Source organism: Chiloscyllium plagiosum, chromosome 20 (genome assembly GCF_004010195.1).
Source record: "Chiloscyllium plagiosum isolate BGI_BamShark_2017 chromosome 20, ASM401019v2, whole genome shotgun sequence".
Lineage (NCBI taxonomy): Eukaryota > Metazoa > Chordata > Chondrichthyes > Orectolobiformes > Hemiscylliidae > Chiloscyllium > Chiloscyllium plagiosum.
This window is the reverse complement of record NC_057729.1, coordinates 30,401,728-30,428,378: the sequence shown is the minus strand read 5'-3', so window position 1 is coordinate 30,428,378 and position 26,651 is coordinate 30,401,728. Positions and strand designations below refer to the sequence as shown.

Sequence of the window (26,651 nt, the reverse complement as noted above, 5' to 3'; positions counted from 1 at the left end):
TGTATCCTCGTGAAGAAACAGATATACTGTTTCTTATAAATGCTTTACTCCATCACTTCAACTGTTACTGCTATTTTTAACAAAAGAAGGATTTAGTTGCATGGATGTAGCAAGGATGATGCAGAATGGGGTACTCTTGTAAAGCTGCAGTATTATTAAGTTAAGAAAGCTTTGCACAACAATTCTTGAGGATAAGTGCTTGGAGTATTGTCCAGTATTAACATTGCTCATTAAGAGAAAAATGAAAAATTTTAAAATTATTCCATTTTTATGTTAGTTTTAACTATTATCTCTAGTTATGAAATTGTTTTTTATATATTTGCCAGAAATTGCACTAATTGGAGCAATAGACAGGTCCTGTACCATGTCATCATCTACCCACCCCTAGCCCCCTTACCTTTGCTTATACTAACGATCTCTTTTTCTACATTGTTGGACTCTTGTGGAATTACATCCGAAACTACTTGAACATTATGAATAAATTGATTTCTTGCTAACTTTGTGCGAGTATGATGCTTCCACTGTAACTTCTAATTACCGGAAGTAGAACTCCAGTATGGTTGAATCATAAAGGTTAAAGCTACCTAACCAAGTTAAAGAAATAAGCTGACTTCTAATCATTGTTCTTCTTCACCGAACACCAACACCTGGCATTTTTTTTTCCTCTCCCAATTATTCATTCTGAGTGTCCATAATTTGACATGGAACGATTGCTTTTAAATTCATGTTACAGATGTTGACCATCTGTTCGAGTGCTATGAAGACTGACTAATCAAAGTTATTCCTGGCTTATTCTTTGCTGTGAAGCTGCCATGACCAAACAGATGGTGCATGTTAATGTTCAAGGGTTTCCTTTACTTCACGACAATTTCAGTTTTTTTTAAATCTCCTCCACATTTTTACCCTGCTCCATTCTCAGTGGAAAAATATGTTGTTACATTCTAATAGGAATTTAAATTTCAGAATTTGAAAGCACAGGGCACATAATGTAAAAACAATCTCTCCACATTTTTGCCCTGCCCCAATTTATTCCATTGCTGAAACTGCTTTGAGACGTTGCAAGAACTTAAATGTACACAATCAATTACATAAAAGCAATCTCTCAATCTCTGACATCATATGAATCCACTTAGCTTTTTGGTTTTAAGGCCCTTGGCAAGCCAATTTAATTTTATTTATTAGTTGCGATCTGAAGGAAAATTTTTATAGATCTGCCCACTTTTTTTTTAATCTTGTGCAGTAGATGTTAAGTTCTTATCCATTCATCAAGAATCCATTGTTTACACTCCATGGAAGTGTTTGTAATTCATAACATACTCAAATATTGTTAATAGAGGCATTTACAGAATTATTCAATTCTTAACTTAGTGGCATTTTTTGAACAGATTCATGTTTGTTTTAGCTAATGAATTTCTTAATTGAAGATTGTCAAAAGGGCAATTTGAGAGAGGCAAGAACTAAGCAGCTCATTTACCAGTGGTCTTAATGTGGAGAAGAGGAAGAATTTTGAGTGTTATGAGCCTTTTAGACCTCTTACACAAGTAGAAGCAAAGTCACTGAATATTTTTAGCAGCAGAAGTAGATTCTTGACAAACCAGGCGGTCCAAGGTTATCTCGGTAGGCAGGAATGTAAGGTTGAAGATATGATCAGACCAATAATATTTTTATTGAATGGCAGAGCAGGATCGAGGGGCAAAATGGCTGCTCTTCGTAATGTGTTTGTATAGTTGAATTATATTTCACTAGAGTATGTCATACTGATAGATTGTAGCAGGAAGGGCCTCAAATTTCTGGGCAAAAGGACCAGTTTGAGGAACCTAACACAGCTGGCACCACTGTTCTTATGAAAAGCGTTGCAAATATTAAGAGGGAAGGTTTAACATAATTTTGCAGGGGCGGAAACTGGAATAAAACAAGAGCTGGGAAATAATGTGACAGGAGACTGAGAGAAGGAAATGGCATGGTTTAAACACAAGATGGGTTTGATGTCCATTTTAGATTAGATTCACCCATTCCCCTACCCTATATTTACCCCTGACTAATGCACCTAACACTGTGGGCAGTCTAGTATGGCCAATTCACCTGACCTGCACATCTTTGGGTTGTAGGAGGAAACCGGAGCACCCGGAGGAAACCCACACAGACACCAGGAGAATGTGCAAACTCTACACAGTCAGTCGTCTGAGGTGGTAATCCCTGGCGCTGAGAGTTGGCAGCGGTAACCACTGAGCCACCGTGCCACCCCTGTTTGTAAATACAGCAAATATAGTTGTTATAGTTGAAGAACTTTTAAACCCATTTGACCACATTGCACTATGTTCGGGCTCAAATAAAATTGTTGTTTGTGATTTTAAAATATTCAAAAAAACTGAGGGAGGATATTTGTTTTGTGACATTTGTCAGTGCTGTGATGATTTATTTGCATAGATATGATATAATTGAGGCATAAAAAGTCAGTTGGATTTGTATTACAGAAGTATTAAGGTATGTGTAAATTGGTGGACCATCAAATAGTGGGAAGGAGCGATTAGAGCAAAGTAACTGGCAAATTATGTAAGAACTCCAAGACAGTAATAACTGAAGATTTAATTTATTCTGGTGCAGATTGGGGTATCTCAAAGCTAAAGGAGAAGAAATTCATAAATGTGCACAGAGACCTTTCTTGACCAGTGAATAAAAAGTTTTGAGAGATTGGCTTTGACTTTGAGAGAATGAAATTGGTCAAGTGGGCATATGTTTAATTTTGAACATTTGTGGAACAGTGATCACGATTTCAAATTTAGAATAGTTAGGAAAAATGATATTTTACAACTAAGTGCAAAAATACTTAGTGGAGGAAAACTAATTTCAGTGAGTTGAAAAGGGACCTAATACAGGTGGTCTGGAGTCAAAACGTAATACCTAAAATGTCACAGAACAATGGGAACCTTATTAAAGACAAAATGGTTTGGGTAGAGTAGGTACGTTTTCCCAGAAAAGGGGAGAAAGGACATCAAATTTCAAGTGCTCCAGTTAAAACAATAATGGTTAAAATTAGACAGTTTTATGACAATTGTGAATTTTTTAATGTGGCTGAAAGCCAACTGTATGCAGGAAAATTCAGAGGAAATTGTAAAGGGAAAGGGGCACAGTATAAGAATTGGTGCTAAAATAAGAAAGGAGCCCAGAAGCCTTATTAAATATGTAACAAGTAAAAGGATGGTCAGAAGAAGGATTGGGTGGGGGAGGGGGGGTGGGAAGGAGCGGGGCGTGGGTAGAGATTGAAAAGGACACCATCTTGTGAGCACAGGAGCCATGGCTCATATGCAGTATGTACAGCACGGAATCAGACCCTTTGGCACGGATGAGTTGGACCAACTAAACAACCCAATCTGACCTGGTTTTATTTGCCAGCATTTGGATGATATTCCTCTAAACCCACCCTATTCATATAGCCATCCAAGTGCCATTTTAATTGTTGCAGTTGTACCTGTCTCCACCACTTCCTGTCATTTCCTTCCATACATGCATCACTCTCAACATAAAAAAAATCCATCCCTCACGTCCTTTTTAAATCTTTTCCTCCTCACCTCTCGGGACACCCTGACTGTAGGCTATTCACCCTATCAATGCCCCTCATGATTTTATAAACCTCTTTAAGGTCTCCCCTCCGCCTCCGACACTCAAGGCAAAAGAAGCCTCCGCTTATTCAGCCTCACCTTTCAGCTCCAATCCTCCAGTCCCGGCAAATCCTTGTAAATCTTTTCTGCATCAACTCAAGTTTAACAATATTTGTCCTACTGAAAGGCGACCAGAATCGTGTGCAATTTTCCAGAAGTATGCATAAGCACTTTGGATCTTTCTGTATCAAAGCACTGGTGGATTGCAAATGTTACATATCTGTCTTTTTAAAAGATGTGTTAAAGCTAGTATGTGAAAAAGCTAGTTATCAGTAATTAGGCAATGGTTGGAGACATTAATCCAGGATACACTGTAGACAAACCTTTGAAGATGGCAGGACAAATTGAGATGCTGTTTAAAACCAATTGCTCCAAATACTTTAATAGTGGAAAATGCAAGCATAAGGAAGTTACACTAAAGGTTTATACAATATTGGCTAGGCCTCAGCTAAAGTGTTGTAATCAATTCTGACACATTTTTTAAAAATACCAAGGATTTGGAAATGGTGCCGAAGAGAATCAGTGGAGTAGTATCAGAAATGAGAGCATGCAGTTCGTGGATTTATGGTTGGATATTGGATTAAAATGTGTAAGGCAGATTAAGATAGCAGGTGTTCATTCATGATCATTGTTTTGATAAAGCATGGAGCAACTCCCCAGTGGTTGAAGAGTTAATAACTCTTAATAAAAGAGCTCGTGGTGAAATGAGGGAACCTTTTCAATTCAGTTGTGATCTGGAACGTACTGACTGTACAGTGGTGAGTGGAAGTAGATTCATTGGTAACATTTAAACAAAATTGGATTAGTAATTAATTTGAGGGGAAAAAAATTAAAGTACAGCACTAAGGGGAAATAGAGTACAGGAGTTAATCAAATAATTCAAGTGTTGGCACAGGTGCAATGGGATGAAGACTTGCTGTGTTATTATTTCTATGGTGTGTGGAAAAACTTAATAGGAAAAGAATTATCACTCCTAAGTGGAGAAACATAAATAATTGCGAAGGGAACAGTTTCTGCTTTGTATGTTGAGATGAAAAGGAAGAGTTGATGTGGAAATACATGAATTGTGGTGATGCAAGAATATTTTAGTCAACTTTGTTTCCAACAGAGATACTAAAAGTTTTATACTGACAGTTAAGAGGCTGCAGTTTTGTATGCTTTAGGTCTGTTCCAGTTTCACTGATCCATTTTGAGGAACAGCTTTCCTTGCAAATAAATTAAAATTTGTACATACTAATTTTTTTTCAGTTACTCCTATTTGCAGACGCAAGAATATTGGTTGACGGTGCTTTTTGCCTAACTGAACTAACAACTTGAAATCAAATTATGTTAACGTATAGGTCAGCACTGAAATGTTTTCATCTGGCTGCCATTAGCTAATTAGACTTGGCATCCTGGTGAGATTTGTACAGCTTTCAGTGCTGCCATTTTATTTCTGATCTATGTGAAATTATTTAACAAAGCAGGAGAGGGCTAAAAACCAGCTCCGTTCAAATGTAGCATTCACTTGAGCGGTGTGTGTTGTCATAGAAAACAATTAACTATTCTGGCTATGCAATTCAATGGTCAGTTGCATAGTTGGAAGTTGGTAAAATGATAAATTATTTTTTACAACTATTAAGCAGTAATCTCTCAGATATAAAAGTGATTAGGATTGAGAATAGTCTAAGTTAAATATTGAATTGAGAAACTTTTATATGCTGAAATTATACTGCGAGCAGTTACCTCATTCAGGTAGTTACCCTATCATTGGTAAAGGGTAATTACTCTAGATCACTATCAAGTTTCATACTACATGATAAAAGATCAGTTTGGATTCAAGACAGACAAATAGAGAAGAAATAAAAATCAAGTACTGTCCTCCGGCTTAGACTTCAAAGTTACACTTTTACACAATGGTATTGAATACTGGTATACATCGTAATCATAAATGTACCAGGAGCAAAAATAGAAATCTCTAAACTCCAGTCTGGCAGCATCTGTGGAGAGAGCAAAAAACACACACTTTAATTACTGTATGACTTTCTAACTGAAAGGAGTTGAATACTTTGATTTGTTGTAATTAGGATCTCTGGTTCCTCAGCCGACCCATTTCTTGCACTTTAGCCCCCATCGCTTTCCCTTCCCCCTCGAGCAGTTTATTTATAGAATCCTGAAGTTGCATCACTGCAAATTCCTTCAGGCAGATCAGTTGAATCTCTAATTTAACAAATGCCAGAGATCAAGCAAAATCACCAACCTTACCTCCTGTTTCCATATATTACCATAGATTATTTTGATTCATCTGTTAATAGGTCGATAAAGGTTTGAGGAGGGCAGAAGAGACATTGATAAAAGTATGTAATAAATGTTAAAAGGAAGTAATCTAACTTGTATGAAAAAGTATATAAATATAACATAAAATTTTCTGATCAGTAAGAAAACTTCTGAGGTAGAGTGTATTGCCAAGGTTTCAGGATCCTGGAGCAGCCTTGCAGTGATGTCGCAACTGCATGTCACTAAGCATAAATGGCAGTGGCAAAAAAAACTCTAGAATTAGTGTTGAAAGGATATAAGAAGTAGGAGCATGGAATTCAGCCTCAGGAGTCTGCTCTTGCATTCAGTGTGATCATACCATCTTCACCTTGACACTACTTTCCTGCATGCCCCCCATAACCGTGGGCGGCACGGTGGCACAGTGGTTAGCACTGCTGCCTCACAGCGTCAGAGACCCGGGTTCAATTCCCGCCTCAGGCGACTGACTGTGTGGAGTTTGCACATTCTCCCCGTGTCTGCGTGGGTTTCCTCCGGGTGCTCCGGTTTCCTCCCACAATCCAAAAGATGTGCAGGTCAGGTGAATTGGCCATGCTAAATTGCCCATAGTGGTAAGAGGTAAATGTAGGGGTATGGGTGGGTTGCGCTTCGGCGGTGCGGTGTGGACTTGTTGGGCCGAAAGGCCTGTTTCCACACTGTAAGTAATCTAATCTAATCTAAACCCTTCATACCATTATTACTTAAAAATCTCCACGTCCTGCTTTTAAATTCACACAATGTCCCAGCATCTACCGCACACTGGCCTAGAGAATTCCAAAGATTCATGACACTCAGACAGAAGTAATTTCTCTCCAAATCTGCCACCTCTTATCCTAAAACGGTGGTCACTAGTTCTAGATTACCACACGAGAAAACCTCTTTCTACCATGTAAATCCCCTTTAGCATCTTTTATACCTCCAATTAGAGCTCTTTTCATCTAAACTGCAGGGAGTATAGGCCTAAACTACTCAGTCTTCATAAGATAAGTAATCATCTACACATCACCTTTCATGTTTCCTTGCACTATTGACCTGTTTTCAAGTTTGTTCCAAATATTAAATGTACAGTTTGGTTTGGGAATGATTTGATTTGGTGTCCAGTCCAGGACATCTTCAAAGTCCTGGGAATCTGTTTTCTACATACACCAACTCACTGCATCACAGGCTTTGAAAGCTCTTCTGGTGGAAAGAATGGTTATAGCTGAATTTTGGCACACTGGGCACTTAAAATTGTTGTTTTATTTGGAAGAATATTGTTAGGAGTTGATTTATAATTATCTTTAATACATTCCTTTTGTTAATCTGTGATATCCTTAGTTATAGAATTACACAATGCATCCATGCTGACAGTTTTCCAATCTAAATTAGTCCCACTTGTAAAAATTGTTGTAGTATGAAAAGTGAGATATTTTAAGGTTTCTGCTGTTTGAAATGTAAAATTCCTATTTTTCTTTACCAGTATGGCCAGATTTTTATCTCCGTGGCAATCTTGTGTAGACAGTTTCCAGCTGTCCAAAGATGTATGTGTAACACGTTTGTCATGTCATATTATAATCCTATACTTGGTGCTTTTAATATCATTGCAATGTGTGTGCATCTGTGGGCCTATGTTTATTTATTTCAAAAATATACTTTATTCACAAAAAAAAGAAAGATAAAGAATGTGAAGAAATAAATAACCACATCTTGGAAAAAAGTCCATATTACAGAGGATATCTTAAAACACATAAAGGTGGATAAATGCCCAGGACCAGATCAGACGTACCCTAGAACTCTGTGGGATGCTAGGGCAGTGATAACTGGGCCCCGTGCTGAGATATTTGAATCGATAGCCACAGGAAAGGTGCTGTAAGACCAGAGGTTGGCTGGCTAACATGCCACTATTTAAAATGGTAAGGAAAAGCCAGGGAACAATAGACTGGTGGGCAAATTGTTAGAGGGAAAACTGAGAGACTGGATTTGCAAGTGCTTGGAAAGGCAATGACTGATTTGGAATCGTCAACATGGCTTTGTGTATGGGCAATCATGTCTCATTACTTCAAAAACACAAATCAAGTTAATGAAGAGGATTGATGACAACAGAGCAGTGGACATGGTTTATGAACTTCAGTAAGGCATTCGGCAGGGTTCCTCATGGTAGATTGGATGGCATCACATAGCATAGAAGGAGAACTAGCCATTTGGATACAGAACTGGCTCAAAGACAGAAGCTGGAGGATGCTGGTGGAGGGTTGTTTTTCAGATTGGAGGCATGTGACCAGTGATGTGCCACAAGGATCGGTGCTAGCTAGGTACCCTGAAATCATAGAATCCCTATAGTGTGGAAAAAGGTCTTTTAGCACAACAAATTCACACTGACCCTCCGAAGAGTAACCCACCCAGGCCCATTCCCCTACTACTTTGCATTTACTCTAGCCTCCTGCCCCTAACCTACACATCCCTGAGCACTATGGGCAATTTAGCATAGCCAATACACCTAACCTGCACATCGTTGGATTGTGGGAGGAGGCAGGAATCGAACCTGGGTCCCTGTGAGGTAATAGTGCATACCACTGAGCAACCATGCCAACCTGCTTTTCATCCTTTGATGTAAATGATTTGGATGTGACCATAGGAGGTATGGTTCGTAAGTTTGCAGATGAAACCAAGATTGGAGATGTAATGGACAGCAAAGTTGTCTCAGTACAACAGGATCTTGATCAGATAGACCAATGGGCCGAGGAGTTGCAGATGCAGTTTAGTTTGGATAAATATGAGGTACTTAGCAATAAGTATATAAATCCACCAAAATGGAAAGGTCCTGGGCAGTGAGGCTGAAATAAGAAACCTTTGGAGTGTACAGTTTCATAGTTGCTTGCAAGGGGAGTCACACATAGAGGATAGTGAAGAAGGTGTTTGGTACGCTTGCCTTTATTGGTCAGAGCATTTGAATATAGGAGTTGGGAGGTCATATTGCAGCTGTACAAGACATTGCTTAGGCTACTTCTGGAATATTATGTGCAATTCTGGTTTCCCTGCTACATGAAGAATGTTGTGAAACTTGAAAGGGGTCAGAAAAGATTTACAAGGATGTTGCCAGGACGAGAGGGTTTGAGTTACACTGAGAGGCTGAATAGATTGGGGCTATTTTCTCTGGAGTGTAAGAGGCTGAGGGGTGACCTAAGAGGAACGGTTATAAATAGGAACGGTTTAGGGCGATATGGCCAAATGCTGGCAAATGGAGCTAAATTAATTTTAGGATATCTGGTCGGCATGGATGAATTGGACCGAAGGTTCTATTTCCATGCTGTACAGCTCTAGACTTATAGAATCATAGGGTCTATTTCCGTGCTGTACATCTCTATGACTCTATGTCTAGAGCTGTACAGCATGGAACTAGACCCTTTGGTCGGCATGGATGGGTTGGACCAGATAACCCAATCTAGTCCCACCTACCAGCACCCAGCCCATATCCCTCCAAACCCTTCCTATTCATATACCCATCCAAATGCCTCTTAAATGTTGTAATTGTACCGGCCGCCACCACTTCCTCTGGCAGCTCATTCCGTACACATACACATTTTCCTCTGCATGAAAAAGTTGCCCCTTAGGTCTCTTTTATATCTTTCCCCTCTCACCCTAAACCTATGCCCTCTAATTCTGGACTCCCCGACCCCAGGGAAAAGACTTTGTCTATTTATCCTATCCATGGCCCTCATGATGTGATAAATCTCTATAAGGTCAGCCTTCAGCCTCCGACGAAAACAGCCCCAGCCTGTTCAGCCTCTCCCTGTAGCTCAAATCCTCCAACCCTGGCAACATTCTTCGAAATCTTTTCTGAACCCTTTCAAGTTTCACAACATCTTTCCGATAGGAAGGAGACCAGAATTGCGCACAAAATTCCAACATTGGCCTAACCAATGTCGTGTACAGCCGCAACATGACCTTCCAACTCCTGTACTCCATACTCTGACCAATAAAAGAAAACATATCAAATGTCGCCTCCACTATCCTATCTACCTGCAACTCCACTTTCAAGGAGCTATGAACCTGCACTCCAAGGTCTTTGTACTCCCTAGGACCTTACCATTAACTGTATAGGTCCTGCTAAGATTTGCTTTCCCAAAATGCAGCAACTCATTTATCTAAATTAAACTCCATCTGCCACTTCTTAGCCCATTGGCCCATCTGGTCAAGATCCTATTGTAATCTGAGGTAACCCTCTTTGCTGTCCTTCTACCTTTGAGCCAGTTCTGTATCCAAATGGCTAGTTCTCCGTTTATTCCGTGAGATCTAACCTTACCAACCAGTCTCCCATGGGGAACCTTGTCGAACTCCTTACTGAAGTCCATATAGATCACATTTACCGCTCTGCCCTCATCAATCCTCTTTGTTACTACTTCAAAAAACTCAATCAAGTTTGTGAGACATGATTTCCCATGCACAAAGCCATGCTGACTATCTCTAATCAGTCCTTGTCTTTCCAAATACATGTACATCCTGTCCCTCAGGATTCCCTCTTACAACTTGCCCACCACCGACGTCAGGCTCACAGGTCTATAGCTCCCTGGCTTGTCCTTATCACCCTTCCTAAACAGTGGCACCACGTTTGCCAACCTCCAGTCTTCCAGCACCTCACCTGTGATTATCGATGATATAAATATCTCCGGAAGAGGCCCAGCAATCACTTTTCTAGCTTCCCACAGCGTTCTAGGGTACACCTGATTAGTCCTGGGGATTTATGCATCTTTTATGCATTCATTGATAACACCTCTTCAAACTAGGCACTTTACAGCATTCTGGACCTAATGTGTAGTTAATTACCTTCAAATTGTGAACCAACTCCCATGCTTTCCCTTTTCTTTTAACTTGTTACATTCTTTATCATGTCCTCTCTCTCCCTCTCTACACTCCAGTGGGACTGTCTGTTCTTTTCAAGTCTGGGAATAAAATACACAGTTGTTCTGCCATTCTCTCATTGCAATCATTTAATCTGAACGATCAATATCCTTTGTCCCACAGCACTTTATAATCCACTGCCCTACCACACCCCCTACTCCCCAAACTATAGCATAAATGCTGTCCATACTTCACTTTAGTTCTGAGGAGTCATGTAGACTCAGTGTTAGCTTGCTGTGTCTCCATGGGTGCTGCCTGACCTGCTGTGATTTCAGCATTTGTTGTTTTTTGACACAGTTTTACTTCTGACAGTCTTGTGAAGGCCATATCAATTGAAGGGTGGCTCTGGTCACATGCAGGGAAATGGTTTGCTAAACGCCAGACTGCAAATTGATTTTGCATATTCTCCAACACTTACTTCTATACTTTTTTTAATTTGAAATAATCTAAGGTTTAAATGGCGTCAATAACACTCAACATAAGTCATGTCCACAAGTTGTAGATGATTGTATGTTGCTCCTTAGTCTGAACCTCTTATACATTTTTGCCACTTTACAACAGTAGCTATAATTTAAACTATACCATTAGCTGTGAAGTTAGTTGAGATATCCAGAATTTTTGAAAAGCAGTAAATAATGCAGTTAGATTTTTTTTTAAAAATCCATTTCTTGAGTTTTATTATTCAAAACTATTTAATTTTATTGATTTGTTTGGCCCCCAAATTTTTTCTTCCACCTCCTCCCTCATGTTTTATCTAGATATTTTTAATCAACCTATTCAGACGTGACATGACATACCTCTGGAACAGGTGGAAATTAAACCTGGGCCTTCTGAACCACGGACAGGGACATGATCACTTCAGCATGGCCCACTGTTCCACTTCTGCTAAAGCTGAAGATAAAACCCTTGTGTGTCTTAACACAATAGTCAGATTGAAACTACTTCAAAGTAGTATATTATTGCTGTCCCTAGTTAGAAAATTGTGTTTGGGAGATGGAAGGGAAGTGCAAGGTGCATATGATGTACACTGCAGAAATAAATTAAGTTTCTTTATTAAACTGTTTTCATTAGTTGTAATATACGTTAAAAGGTATTTCATAAGCATTGTTACTATGCATCAGACCAGTGCACCTTGTGGCTTTGAAACAGTCTGTTCCTGTGCTTTTGTCTGATAATCGTTTGTCTCTGATTTGTTTTGAGTCTATCAAGTCAAAAGAGGCAACTGTTGATACAATTGAGATGAAATTGAATTTCAAATATTACATTTGATGAGTTTTGAAATTATTTTGGAGACAATCAAAAGAATCATTCAACTTAGTTTCCTGGGAAGAAGTAGTTCAAGGATATCAACTATGGTAACATTATTTATTCCAAGCTGGTGAAGATTTAGTTGTACACTATTGTGTTATTCCGTGCAGTGTGTATGGAATGTAGTTGACATAGTCACCCAAAACCATGGATCTCCAGACACAGATGGAAACCTGATTTTGAAATGCAAGGTGAGTTAGTGGAATAAACCTTTGAAATCCTTCTTGACTTTTAACAGATTGAAACCATTCCAGGAGATCATATTGCTCCTGATTGTTACTCTGTAGTGCCTTCTGTTTTTATAAAAGATGATTTCTGCTCCTGACAGAAACAGATCTAGCTCTTATTTTGAAGAGATTCAAAGATATGTTCGCCAGCCTATACTAATGGTATACTATTCTGAGAATAGGACTAACTCTTGACATTTTTAGCAAAAGGCCTTCACCAGCTTGCCACTTAATGTGCTTGTTCCCCACTCTATGTTGAATCCTACTTTTTTTTTGATTGATAATTAATGTCTAGGCCTTAATATCACCAACATTGCAAGGAGAGCAAAACTGCACAGTGTTGAGATCTAACTCCGGTTTTAATTTTGGTGAAACATGCCATTTTACTAGTTTCTGTTATCCAGTCTGCAGATGATTTTCTCTTCAATCTGAATAGTCCAATACTGTTGTTAATTAACCTTTTCAATAGCATGCTCTTCAGATCTTTTGTAGAGCTTGTCAAGTGCGAAGTGCAGTGCATAGTGAGCTAACTAAACAATTGAAAGGCTATGCAGTAGTTACCAATGCTTTTGTGTTTCACACCAAGTGATTGCAAATACATGTGTTTTTAATATTTCTACAGAAATCTATCTACATATTTATTACGGGAAATATGTTTTGAGCCAAGAAACACTGCTTTTACCTGTGGTGGAGAAATAGATCAGATTAATTATAGAAACATATGCATTTATGTTATAACATTCACGATCTGGCCCACCCAACCATTCAGAGTTTTTTGTTTATTATCTATGTTAACAAATTTTTCACCAACCTATTCAATGGAAACAAAGCAAAGCTAGAACAATGGAAATGTGCTGCCAATTTACTGTCACATTCTACACAATCGTACAATTTGGTCCCATTGGAATTCCCACACTCCTTTGTTTCTGGAATTTTATGTTGTTTAGGATGTTTGAATGAATGGCCCCATTTTAGCTTGTAGCATGCTTAACCAGATGAATTTTGTGTTCTAGATCCAATTCTGGGTGGATATCAGCAACAGCTGAAACCGTATAATTCAGCATTTCTGACACTAACTCAGAAATTGGAGCCAAGTAGAGAATCCTTTACGTAGAGAGTGCCACTCACAGGCTCATGGCACATTGGGACAGATTAAAGGATACATGGAACGTGCCCCTTGATCAGTGAAATATTTGATTCTGAATTGTTCTTTACTTAGGTCCACAGAAACATCCCCCGGCGTTTCTGCCATTTTGTTTCCTCTTAATTATTTTAGCTTTTGAGCTTGCATCACCCTTGGGAGCAAATGCTAACTCTTCATAAGGTCACAAGTGTCAATCTTAAGCTCCAGATGAAGGCAAATTTTTTTTTATTAATATACCAGGATAATGAAGCCAATTTTATCATCTACTTTTAAATTTTAAAGTCATTCTTTCAGATTACTTGAGTGGTTTTCACAATATTATTTCACAGATGCATATGATTTATTTCATGGTTGGTTTTCTGAAGATGCCAATCATAGCTATCTTTTTGGCTCACGGTTGGAAGTCTGTAATTCTTGTAACTTATTTTCTATTCTTTGAACTTTCTAATGGTTGAAATTAGGAGGTTATGTGGGGAGCTTTCAAATCTTAACATTCTAATATCAACAGCCAAACTCTTCCAGAAAGCCCAGTGCTGAACACTTAGCCACTCATAGTCAGAATGATCATCTCACCATGAGCTCCCAGTTACCATTCAACAGATGTCGTCTGTTGGCGTGTAAGGTCTCTCCCAGACTTGCTGAAACCGTTCCTAGGTGCAGACCACATTCGTGGCCAGCACCTGGTATCCATTATCTGTTAAGCATACTGTTCTCCCCTGGTGTACAAGCAGCTGTAAATGTTTTCTGATTCAACTTACAATTAACTTCAGGACTAACCTCAGCTTATCTGTTATGGGTTTTTTAAAACACATGCTGCTGACAACAGTCAAGAGGATGTTTTCAACTCTTCTCAGTTCATAGCTCCGAACCAAAATTGATTTAAAGAATGAAATAAAGATAATGAAAAAATCAACAAGGGTTCCAACATAACCTTATTATCAAACTGGCATGTATTTTCCAAACAAGGTATTTCTCCTTTATCCTGGCTAATTTTTAATATTGTACAATTATACAATCACTATATATCTAATTCAGTGTGGAAGAAATTCCACTTCTAAGCAGTTGATATGAAGCAACTGAAAGGTTTCAGTTGAGATTCCAAAGCACATGTACTTGGTATCTGAAAAGTATGGCAATCAATGATGAGCAAAACCATTAGAATGCCCAATACCAAAGATTACATTTTCTTTCACGTGCCTGATTTACACCTTGTAGATGGATAGGCTTTGGGAAGTCAACTGAGGTGCTCACTACAGGACTTGTCACATCTGACCAACTTTTGTAGCCACAGTATTTATATGGCTAGTCCAGTTTAGTTTCAGGTCAGTGGTAACCCCTAAAAGTGTTACAATAATACACTAATAGAATGATTTGGAGATGCTGGTGTTGGACTGGGGTGTACAAAGTTAAAAATCACACAACACCAGGTTATAGTCCAACAGGTTTAATTGGAAGCACTAACTTTGATTGTGAAGGAGCAGCACTCTGAAAGCTAGTGCTTCCAATTTTATAACATGGTGTTGTGTGATTTTCTTTTTAAACTTTGAACAATAATAGAAGTGCCTTTAGATGTCACCAGGCAATGGTTTGATTCTTTCCTATTGGAGATGGTCATTGCTTAATATTTGGTGTAGTAACTTGCCACCTGTTAGCTGAGACTTGGATATCCTCCAGGTCTTGCTGCATTTCGACATTGACTGCCTCAGTATCTGAGGAATTGAGTGGTGCCGCACATTGTGCAATCCACAGTAACCATCCCCACTCTTCACCTGAAGATGGAAGAAGGTTCGTTGAAGGTGATTGGGGCTCCTGAAGATTCAGATTTAACAGATTCACATCTGCACCAGAAGTGTCTCACAACATACGTGAATGGATTGATTCAAAATATTTGTCCCAATAAACTCCTGCAGAGGTGCCCTGGTGCTGAGATGACTGACTACTGGCAATCATAGTCATCTTTTGTGCTAGTTATGAGTCCCAACAGTGGAAAGTTGCCGATATAATGTAAGACATTGAGTCAGCTGCACCATTTAATGAGATCCTGGCTGATCCGATCATTCTCAATTCCACTATCTTGCCTTTTTCTTGCATCTCTTGATTTCTTCACAAATTTAAAGATATCTGTCTCTGCCTTGAATATACTTGATGAGACAGCCTCCACAGAACTTCGTGGTAAAGAATTCCAGGTTCATGTTTCTCTCGGAAGAAATCTCTCGTGAGTCTTAAACGGGTGACCCCTTATCTAGATTATGCTCTCTAGTCGTAGTGTCTTCTAGAAGGGAAAACCAACATCTCCACCTCTACTCTGTCAATCACCCTAAGAGTCTTGTATGTTTCAATGAGGTCTTTTCTTATTCTTGTAAATTCCAGTGAGTATAGGCCCAACTTAGTCGACTTCTCCTCATAAAATCTATCCATACCTGAGATTAAATATGAACTGCCTCCAATACCAGTATGTATTTCCTTGGATCAGAACCCAAAACTGTACATACTATTCCATGTGTGGTAAAACTAGGGCCTTGCATAGTTTTTAGCATGACTTCCCTAATTTTGTACTTTGGTTTTTCTTTTGAAGGGAACAATCAGTTTTATAAAAATTATCATGCTGAGCAGCAATTTTCCAGTGCAACATTGGCTATTTTTGTATCGCTACCATCTTGTAGGTCAATTAGAAAGCAATAAACTCAATGAATATAGTGCAGGAGAGGGAGAATGTAAAAAAAAATTACATTATGCAGATTTCCAGACTCCAGCAAATAATGTTTGTTTAATTTTCTGACTTTATTCTGAAGCATCATAGTGCAAGATAAGAATGGTGTGTAGTCTGTCACTTTTAGAGATTATACATTAATTCAGTCACCCAGTCTCTGGACTGATCTGTGTTTCAATATTTGTGGATTAAGGTCCAAAGGTTCAGAAATAGCATGTTTCTGCTTTTGGCTATTTTGAGTTTCCCTAATGATTCAGTGGATGAAAACACCATACGCTACGGTATAGAAGCATTTTAACAGGGAATGTTCTAACTTATTCTTGGGCCATGTTAATACATTTCAGCTCAAACAACAATTAGAAGCATTGAGCATTGACCTATGATGCTTAACAGCCAAGAGACTTTGCAGAGAAAGGTTGCTTAACCAATGCACCACATGTTCTAAGCAGTTAGCGATGTAAAGACCAGTACACACAAATCACATCATTTATTGTACACCAGACCTAGTATCATCAAATGCTTATACAATAACTGTATTTTGAAGACTGGTTATGCACATAATTTGATCTATTGTTTGTGTGTGCTTCAATTAATTGATTACAAAAAGTAAAGTAATAGCAACTGAAACTTTACATTTGCATATAACAAAAGACAGTTGCATTAGGTACTAATGTTTTGGTCAGGTTCATTGTAGTGATGCACTTTGAATTTTAGAAGTTCATCATCTTGCCATTTGGTAGGAGTTCCTGTTGCCTACCGACCAGTCCTAAGAGATTAAGTCCTCTTCATTATGTTGTAATCAGCTAGTAACAAAGTGGCTAATGGGGTGTTTGGTGGAGGAGAGAAACGAGCAAAGCTCTGTTCATTAAATTGACTCCCAAGATGTTCCACCCAGTTTTAAAAATGGAAGAATCAATCATACTTGGTCAATTTCATTGTTTGCCTCATCCACGCAATACTCCAGGGTTGCAGTTGCTGGTTAGCTAGTCAGTCTTAGCCATGAATTTAATGATCACTCAACACCAGGTTTTACTCTCCATTCATGAACAATGATTTGGAGGACCCGGTGTTGGAATGAGGTGGGCAAAGTTAAAAATCGCAACAGGTTTATTTGGAAGCAGTAGCTTTCGAAGTGCTGCTGCTTCAGATGGTAGTGCTTTCAAATAAACCTGTTGGAGTATAACCTGGTGTTGTGATTTTTAACTTTGCCAACCCCAGTCCAACACCGGCTCCTCCAAATCATTGTTCATGAATGGAGAGTAAAATAGAATTAATCTTTCAAGGTTGATGTTGCTGTTCTTCAGAACTGAGGATTACTTTTTACAATGTTTCTGTCTCTACAAATGCTGCCAGACCTGCTGAGTTTCTCCAACACTGGTTTTACTTTAGATTTCCAGCATCCATAGTATTTTGTCTCTTTATTCATTAATAAACCTTTAAATGTCAATGATAGATTTTTTTTTTCCCACTAGATTTAAGTGATTCTGATAGAAGGCAGTTTCAAGTCCTAGCTAAACAAAGAGGTACTCGAGTGCTAAGTTAACAGATATGGAATGTGTACTGTATAACATAAAGCTATTGCAGAATGTCAATTTATAATTTGTTTCTAAGTAGATTTTGAATGGTCTACTTTGTGCTGTTGCTGACCAACCTGCTACAAGGAACATGTCCTTTGTTTCTGCTTTTCAGATATTCACTGTCTCCGAGAGGAGTTGCTTCATAAAGTGGGGTTACTTCAACATTGAATACTGTTTACAATCCCAGACCTTTCTTTTAATCATAAGTAGATTATATATGCAAAAGTACAGGCTCTGACTAGGTAATTTACCCCCTATCTTAAGTTTTTCTCTTGCATTTTGCTGAAGGTGGAACATTTTGGTATCTGTCGCTTCATGTGTTTGAGCGTTTCCACAGTCTTTGAAGGCCTTGTTAGCAGTGGGACTGTTAGAGTTCACTATGACAATGTAGGCCAACGGCCTGCTTGTTGACCTGGGGGGTAAATGTGAGAAACTTCCAGAATAGTCAGCGAAGCATGATGTCAGTACTACTGTCACTTTGCCTTCTGATAAAGCCATTTTTCTTTTCTAGAGCATTAAGATCTATTTTTCTGAATATTCCTAATGTTTTTTTCACCTGGTATAGCAAGCCATACCACCAGTACTTCACAGGGGGCTGACTGATGATGTTACCTCGTATGGTGACAAATCGTCTGAAATTGAACCTTCCAGCTCAGTGACCAAACGTTTACATCCTCTTGTTTATATATTTTTCTTTTTTATTTCTAAACCCTGACACTACCACCAAACAGCAGCAGTGCTTATTTTTCCCAGCACCTATGTCATGTGTGTAGGTTGGAAGACACAATGCAAAAACCACGAGTGTGGAAAATTTGATTCTTCATATTCCACCACCAGGAAGAAAAGAAACACCCGAATTGCCAGTGACGAGCAGTGTCACTGGGGCAATGCTAATTTGATCAAAAAAATGAAATTACTTCTGTAGTTCAGTATTTGTGTTGTTTTCCTGTAGATGCTAGTTTGAAGTTCCCTGTTGGCTGTTCGTTCTACTGCGACATCTCTGGGATGATTGACTGTTTCTGTAGTTCAATCATCCCAGAGATTTCGCAGTAGAGCGAACAGCCAATGGGGAACTTCAAACCAACATCTTCAGGAAAACAACACATGGACAAATACTGAACTACGGAAGCAATCATCCCGACACCCACAAACAGTGCTGCATTAGAACATTATTTCAACAAGCCACATACACTACAGCACAGAGGAACTACAAAGAGCAGAAGAATTCCTATGCAGGAGTACCTGTGCAATGTATTCAAAATGAAGGGCACCCAATGAACACAGTCTGCCGATTTCCTCAGCAACAAATCCAAACAAGCAGACAAAATATATCCAGGAACCCTAGCCATTCTCACCTACATCAAAAACATCTCGGAAATTACTGCCAAACTACTCAGACCTCTTGGTATCATGGTAGCCCACAAACCCACTAACACACTAAAACAGCAGCTAATGAACTTGAAAAACCCTGTATAGACAACGAGCAAAACTAATGCCATTTACAAAATACCTTGCAAGAACTATAACACACACTACATTGGATAAACAGGCAGAAAGCTACCCACCAATATACATGAACATCAACAGTCACAAAAAGATATGACCCACTCTCGCTAGTATCTTTACATATAGATGAGGAAGGACACCACTTCGACTGGGACAACGCATCCATCCTAGGACAAGCCAAATAGAGACCCGTGCGAGAATTCCTAGAAGCATGGTATGCCAACTGGAACTCTATCAACAAACACATTGACTTGGATCCCATTTACCACCCCTGAGGAAAAGAACAGGAAATGACATCACCAACTGCAGTAAACCTAAACACCAACAAAAAGCGGGCCATACCACCAGTGCTTCACTGGTGGCTTACTGATGATGTTACCTAGTATGGTGACAAAACATCTGAAAATGAACCTTCCAGCTCACCGAGCAAACTTACATCCAGAACCTGAGCTACAAATTTTCTTAAAACTCGCTAATGTAAACAAGGGATTTAGAATCACCTTAGTTCAGGGGACTTATCCTGAGCTGGCTGACTACAACCAGTGTACTGTGCACAATTAAATAAAGGGTGACTAGACATCAGCCTCTGTGCAGTTATTTTGCCATTACAACTGCTGACACCCTAGCTCTGCTTTATGCAAATATGGTGTTGTGGTTGCATTTTGCAGAAATGGTCCTATTTCTCCTCTGCTCTTGATCAATAACCACAGTATAATCTTCTAGCAAGCAAAAATGAGTAAGGTTACGGACTTTTCTCGTGCAATAAAAATTGCTGTTAAGGTCACAGATTTGACATGAACAAGAGCCCTTCAGCACCCCTTGTTTAAAGCCTTGCTTAAACTCAATGTGAGCTACAGTGAACAACTCCTCCATTCTGAAGTAGTTAAGTTGATGAAAAGTCCCGCATATACTTAGATATGCCTTAAATCACCAATTTTCTTAAATCAAGAAATAAAATATGTATTGAGTTGTCAACATGTGGTTGTTCGTTTTCTGGTTCTGAACAAGCTGTGAAAGTGGAAAAGGGCAGAGACGAAGGCTAAAAAAAAATGGTTTCATGTTGAAGACCTCAGCATACTTGAGCAAGATGGAGGAATTCAACGTGCAATTTCAGGATTTAGATGGAATATCACTAGAGTATTAGTGGATATTACAATGGCACCCCATTCACAACTTAGGCTACCTTATGACCATCTGATTTTTTTTTTCCCTAGTCTACTTTTCCTATCAACTGAAGATTCCCATGATTTATTGCTGTGCCTTTTTCAAAGAAGTCCAAAAATTATCTTCCTTGATACTCCATTCTGCTATGTAGTTATATTTTAGGGCCTATTCAGCACTTCTGCAAGTGATTTCATTTTTATTATAATTTTCCATCTCTATCCAAACCACTTCTTTATTCTGATTTCCTGAACTTGAATCCTGTTCATTTTATGGTCAATTTTAACTTTCAGGACGTAGAGAGTAGAAATTCAGTGATGAAGCCATTGCACATCAAAGGGAAGCTGTTAGATTCTCCTCTTGGAGATATTCATTGCCTGCCACTTAACTAGCAATTAGCATTTGTGCTACTCAATAGTTCAACCCTGGAGGTTGCCCAGGTCTTGCTGCACATGCGCACAAGCACTACTTTAATATTTGGGAGGTTGTGAATGATACAGAACAGCCTGATGGAGGGAAGGTGATTGAGGCAGTTAAAGTTAGTTGGACTTGGGACACTACATTCAGAAGCTTCTGCAGTGATACCCTGGGACTGAAATTATTGGCTTCCAACAAGCATGAGCATGATCTTTTGTGCAAGATATGATTACAACGAGCAGTGTATTTCACTCTGGTTCCATTGATTCCAGTTTTTCAAGGATCCTTGATGACATACTCAGTCAACCGCTATCTTGATCTCCAAGGCAGTCATTCTCCCCTCCTCTGGAGTTCAATCCTTGTTCATGCTTGGGCCAAAGTTTTAACGAGGTCAGGAGTCAAATGGTTTTGTAGCATCCAAACGACACAGCAGTGAGTATGTTTCTTGGAACATGTGTGCAGGAGTAGGCTATTCAGCCCCTTAAGCCTGCTCTGCCGTTCTGGATCAGGGCTGATCATCTACGTCCAAACAACATTTCCCCACAAGCAAAGAATAGGAATAAATGTCATTCGCAATTGGCGGTCTGCCACAAGTGAGGTACCTTCAGGATCAGGGCTTTGTCCTCCAACGTTTCACAATCCATACCGATGTTTGAATGTGGGGCCAGTTGTAATTTTTCCAAGTTTGTTAAAGATAAAAACCTGATGGGAATGAATGAGAGGATGCAGAGAGGGGATTTAGAGCAGATGAGTGAGTGAACAAGAGCCCAGTAAATGGAATGTAAATGTGGATAACTGAGATCATCCATTTTGAGGAGCAACAAAAGTGAAGAGCATTTTTTTTAAATGATGAGAGACTGGAAATTGTATTTGTCCAAAGAGACCTTTGTATCCTTGTTCATATGTCACTGCAAGCTTATATACAGATGCAGCAAACAATTCAAAAGGCAGCACCACATTTAGAAATGGCTTTTGGTTTTGAAGTTCAAATCATCGTAAATTTCGAGAAACATTGATTCCAGCAGTGATCCTTCTGGAATTTCCCATCTGTTACTCAGAATGACTACCCCTTTTACTCTCACTGTTTTCTATCTAAATGAAGTTAGCTACCAGTCCAATTGGCTATTTGCCCAACTACAGGTTGTCTGACATTTTATGAATGTCTTTTGAAGGTTCAGGTAGATTCTACAAAATGCATTTTCATTGTCTCTGTTACCTTGTTTAAAAGTAAAATTGACTAAGTTAGTCAAGAAAGATCTTTTTCCTTTTGATATCCTTGCCAAATGTTCTTTATATTTCATACTGCACGCATGTCAGCTACTTCCCTTTGTTGTTCACTTTTTGATACCCACAGCCACAGTAATTTGTGATGTATGTTTGCCAAGCTAGGAAGTTGATTTGTGGATGTTGTGCTACCTGTCTGGGTGACCTCTTCAGTGATTTGGAGCCTTCTGGGAAGTGCTGCTGTAATGTCTCTTCTGGGATTTATTTGGTTCCATTCTTGCTGCTTCCGGTTGCCAGTTCCAGTTGTTCGGCATAGTGGCCGGTATATTGGGTCCAGGTCAATGTGCTCATTGATGGAGTCTGTGGATGAGTACCATGCTTCTAGAAATTCTCTGGCTGTCCTCTGCTTACTTGTTGAGTGATCGTTGTGTTGTCCCTGTCGAATTTGTGGTCCTTGTCCTCTGTATGCATGATTACTAGGGACAGCTGGTCGTGGCATTTAGTGGCCATTTAGTGTTCATGGATGCAGATTTCTAGTTGTCTGCCAGTTTGTTCCTTCCTAATGTTTTGTGAAGTCTTTGTGCAGTATCTTGTAAATTACATTAGTCTTGCACATGGGTATAGTATCTTTAGTCCTGGTGAGAATTGTCTGAGTGTGGCTGTCAGTTTATGGGCTGCCATGAATCCCAGAGGTCTGGCTGTTAGTTCTGAGAGGCATTTCTGTAAGGTAGTGTGGCTAGTGTGTTGGATCATGGCATGTCCTAGTCTTTGTTTGTTTGGCATCTATGGATGAAGTTATTGGGATATCCATTCTTGATGAAGGCTCTGTAGAGGTGTTCTTCTCTTTGCAGGTCGAGAGGGCTACAAATCACTGCAGCACTTTTGAACAGGGCCCTAATACAGCTTCTTTTGTGTATGTTTAGATGGTTGCTGTTGTAGTTCAGGACCTGGTCAGTGTGTGTGTGGCTTTTCTGTACATTTTTATTTTTGTGGTGCATTCACTGTTCTGTGTTCTTTCTACCACCATATCTGGGAATGGGAGTTGATAGTTGGTTTTCTCCTCTCTCGTAAATTTGATCTCTGTAAGCATGGTATTGGTGTGTTCTCAATCTCTGTTAACTTAATTACACAAGTGTTGTCCAGATGTCTGATCCAGAGTTTGGGTCAGATTTGTGCGAGGGCTGTTTGAAACACGTCTTTACATCACTGCTTCTGCTATTGTCGTCCCATTTCTCTATCTCCGTATCAGTCAAAACAAACACCCAGAGACCAGTATAGCTTTACCTCCTTCATCTTTATTCCGGGCCCTGGAGGGAGAAGAAACAATTGCCTCTCAATTCTTGGTCTTCTCTTGAACAGCAAATTCTTAAGGAATTATATAATTACTTGCAGCATCTGAATAAGGCAGCATCAATGTTGATTGGGTGACTGTTGCAATCAGCAAGCATCGAGCATTGCAGTAATGTTTAAACCATCTGGCATTATACAGTGGATGTTCTTATCCTTGTTAACTGGTATTACATAATGGACGCTTTTCACCTCATTAACCCACTACCCTTTCCTCCAGCACCTCATTGTTTACTGCAGTTTCTTATCTGGTCAAAATTATGCTAGCTGAACCTTTGTCAAGCAACCCTAAACTTAACTCTTTCCCCACCTGGTCATACCTTGTATACTTTTCTCATTTATGAGCCTGGAGGTGGTTGAGCCCATAGGTTTCCCGTTGATCTGTTCATATATTTGGTTGTTGAATGTGAAGTGTGTCATCAAGCACAAGTCTAATAGTTTGAGTATGCGGACTGTTAACCAGGATTGACCTATAAAGAATGAAACCAGAAGGAAACAATACCCCAAGATTTTACTGATTACCAAAGGTACATAAACCAGACATACCACTTAGACCTATGGTGGCACTTCTAGGAATTCCATCACACAAACTGACAAAAGAACTCAAACAACAACTGAAACATCTTCTTAGCAGATCCAAACACACTCTGCAATCATCACAGGAATTCCTAGTCAATGTCAAGAACATAAACATAGACAAAGACAAAGCAATGGGCTCATTTGATGTAACGGCGCTGTTCACTTCAAATGACAAAACTCAAGCCAGAGAGACAGTAGCCAACCTCCTGGACAGGCAGAACAGACAACAAGACGAGGGTACCTATCAAGAAGGACTGCATGCTCAAACTACTAAACCTGTACTAGATAACACCCTTCACATTCAACAACCAAATTTATGAACAGATCAATGGGGCACCTAATGGACTACCAAGTAAATTCCAGAAGACACCATAGCGCAGCGCTTCACAGGAGGCTCCAAAGCCCTGAAGATATCACCTAGACAGGGGATAAAACCTCTGCAAATCAACTTCCCAGCTCGGAGAATCTACTCCTAACTATGACAACTGGCACCCAAGCTACAAATCTTCACGCAAATCTTGAACTTCATGATTTTGCATTTTCAGTATTGTTTCTTGTCAGCATGGTGTGTCTCTTTATGTTCTAGCTTTTTGTTTTGTCACTTACTGATTTTCAAGACTTTTACTGGCAGCCAGCAATATGGGCAAGTACTTTCTGGTAATGATGACTTGCATATAAATCCATCAGAATACTTGTGATGATGAATATTAAATTGTTTTTACTCATGGGGAAAGCTATGCTGTAACATCTTGAATGTCTGTCTGCTGGTATTTTAATTTGAGCACATTGTTTTCATTAGTGGTAAATAACAATGTGCATCTTTTCTAATAAGTGCATTGAAAATCCAAATCACTTCTTGTAAAACACAAAAGATGGACATGATGGCAAAAACGTTGAATATTTAACCTAAAACTTATGAAATCAAAATCTAGTTAAAAATCGCAACACAGTGGAAGCATGTTATTTATTTAAAGGTTATTGTAAATGTGTAACCAATACGTATAAAGGTATATGTTTTACTGTTTTTTGTGTTATGTATTGGCTGCAATAGTGTAAAATTAATGAAGGGGCATTGTGTGGTGTTGGTAGCTTCAATCTGCACCTGCCCATAAAATGTGTTGATCACATGGAGTAAAATCCACCTCTGTACAGTTTTGCAGATGAATGCAGGGAGATAGTTTGTCTCAATTTGATAGATGTTTATAGATTTTCAGGATGTTTCTCTGGGCAAATAGCAAACATTCAAATGTAGTTTGAAATTCCTTCCACAACTTCTTACATTTCAATTTCTAATGCAATAATGCAGAATATAGCTTGTAAAATACACAGTAAAAACAGAAATCTGTACATCATATTACAGACAATCCATTATAATTAATTAATTCAATGTAATGCATTTTACCATAATCTACAGTTTTGGAGGTATCCATGTTAAGCATTACAGGATGCAGTTGTAATCAGTCAGTACAGAGAGAATGCACTGGAAAGATTAGGTCAATTTTCTCTAAATTTGTTTCTTTTTTAATATTAACAGTTTCTAAAACCATGTTACTGTAACACATTTCCAGTTGGTTAAAATTCACTGTGCTTTGAAAATGCTATTTGAATTAAACCTACATTTGCTGAGAAACGACCATTTGTGTTTTCTCATCAACTTTTTTTTTCTCTCCTCTGTTAGTGTAAAATGGCTGACCAAAGGCAGCGCTCATTGTCCACCTCAGGGGAAACATTATATGTTGTTCTGGGACTTGACAAAAATGCTACACCAGAAGACATTAAGAAATCATACAGGTAAAGCATTCAAATAATGTGGAATGTCACAAATAATGTGATATCTACACCTCATCTTCAGTATTTATTTACCATGTTGCCTTTCAGAGCTATGACACCTGAAAGTGTGGCCTGTGAAACAAATATTGACAGGTCATTGCACCACAAATGGTGAAAAATAAATCTGGTAGAATGAGTGCTAATCAGAAATGTGATCAAGTGAAGTACATTGTAGCTCATTTTCATTAAGATTATTAAGAAATTAGTAAATTCAAACTGAGAAAGCAAGATGCTTTTTGCTTGTCTTTCTTTAAGATAATCAATCCCAAATTGATAAGTAGCTAAACCAGACAGTTAAATATGTGAATAATCATTATCATGTAGTTTCTTTTTACCGGGCTAAAAAAGGTTCTTGGAACAAAGTTCAAAATGAAATGCTGCTGTTCGCACAATTTGAAGACTCTCTTATGCAAAGGTTGTTTTTTCTTTCAAAGCCTGAGACTTTGATTTTTGAAGTATTTGTCTGGAGTTGAATCTTTGGAGACTGCCTTTCTTTCACTTCCAGTAATTATCACCATGGTTTCGAAGAAGATGAGCCCATCTCATTTTCACAATTGCTGCTTCAAAAACTCTGATTAAATAAACCTCCCTAGTTTGTATCAAACTGACCCAACCTTGACATTTGTATTCTTTTTAAATTCTTAGTTGACTGTGATGCTCCCCTTAGCGACGTGTTCTTTCCTTGTTCGTATAGGTAGCCAGTCATTCTTGTGTTCCTCCTCGCCCTAAGGGAGAGAGTGCAAATAAGGAAAGATGACTTCTATTTTAATTCAATTCAACTTCCAATTTCTA

General features: G+C 38.9%; 1 protein-coding gene across 1 annotated transcript in view; it reads left to right on the top strand.

Annotated features, from left to right (window-relative positions):
- LOC122560134 (dnaJ homolog subfamily C member 5) overlaps window positions 1-26,651 on the top strand; it is a 60,109-nt gene that overhangs the window by 14,407 nt on the left and 19,051 nt on the right. The window contains exon 2 of the mRNA XM_043710417.1: window positions 25,708-25,820. Coding sequence (XP_043566352.1) covers window positions 25,714-25,820 — 107 coding nt within the window. The 5' untranslated portion in view covers window positions 25,708-25,713. The remainder of the gene's footprint in view (window positions 1-25,707; window positions 25,821-26,651) is intronic.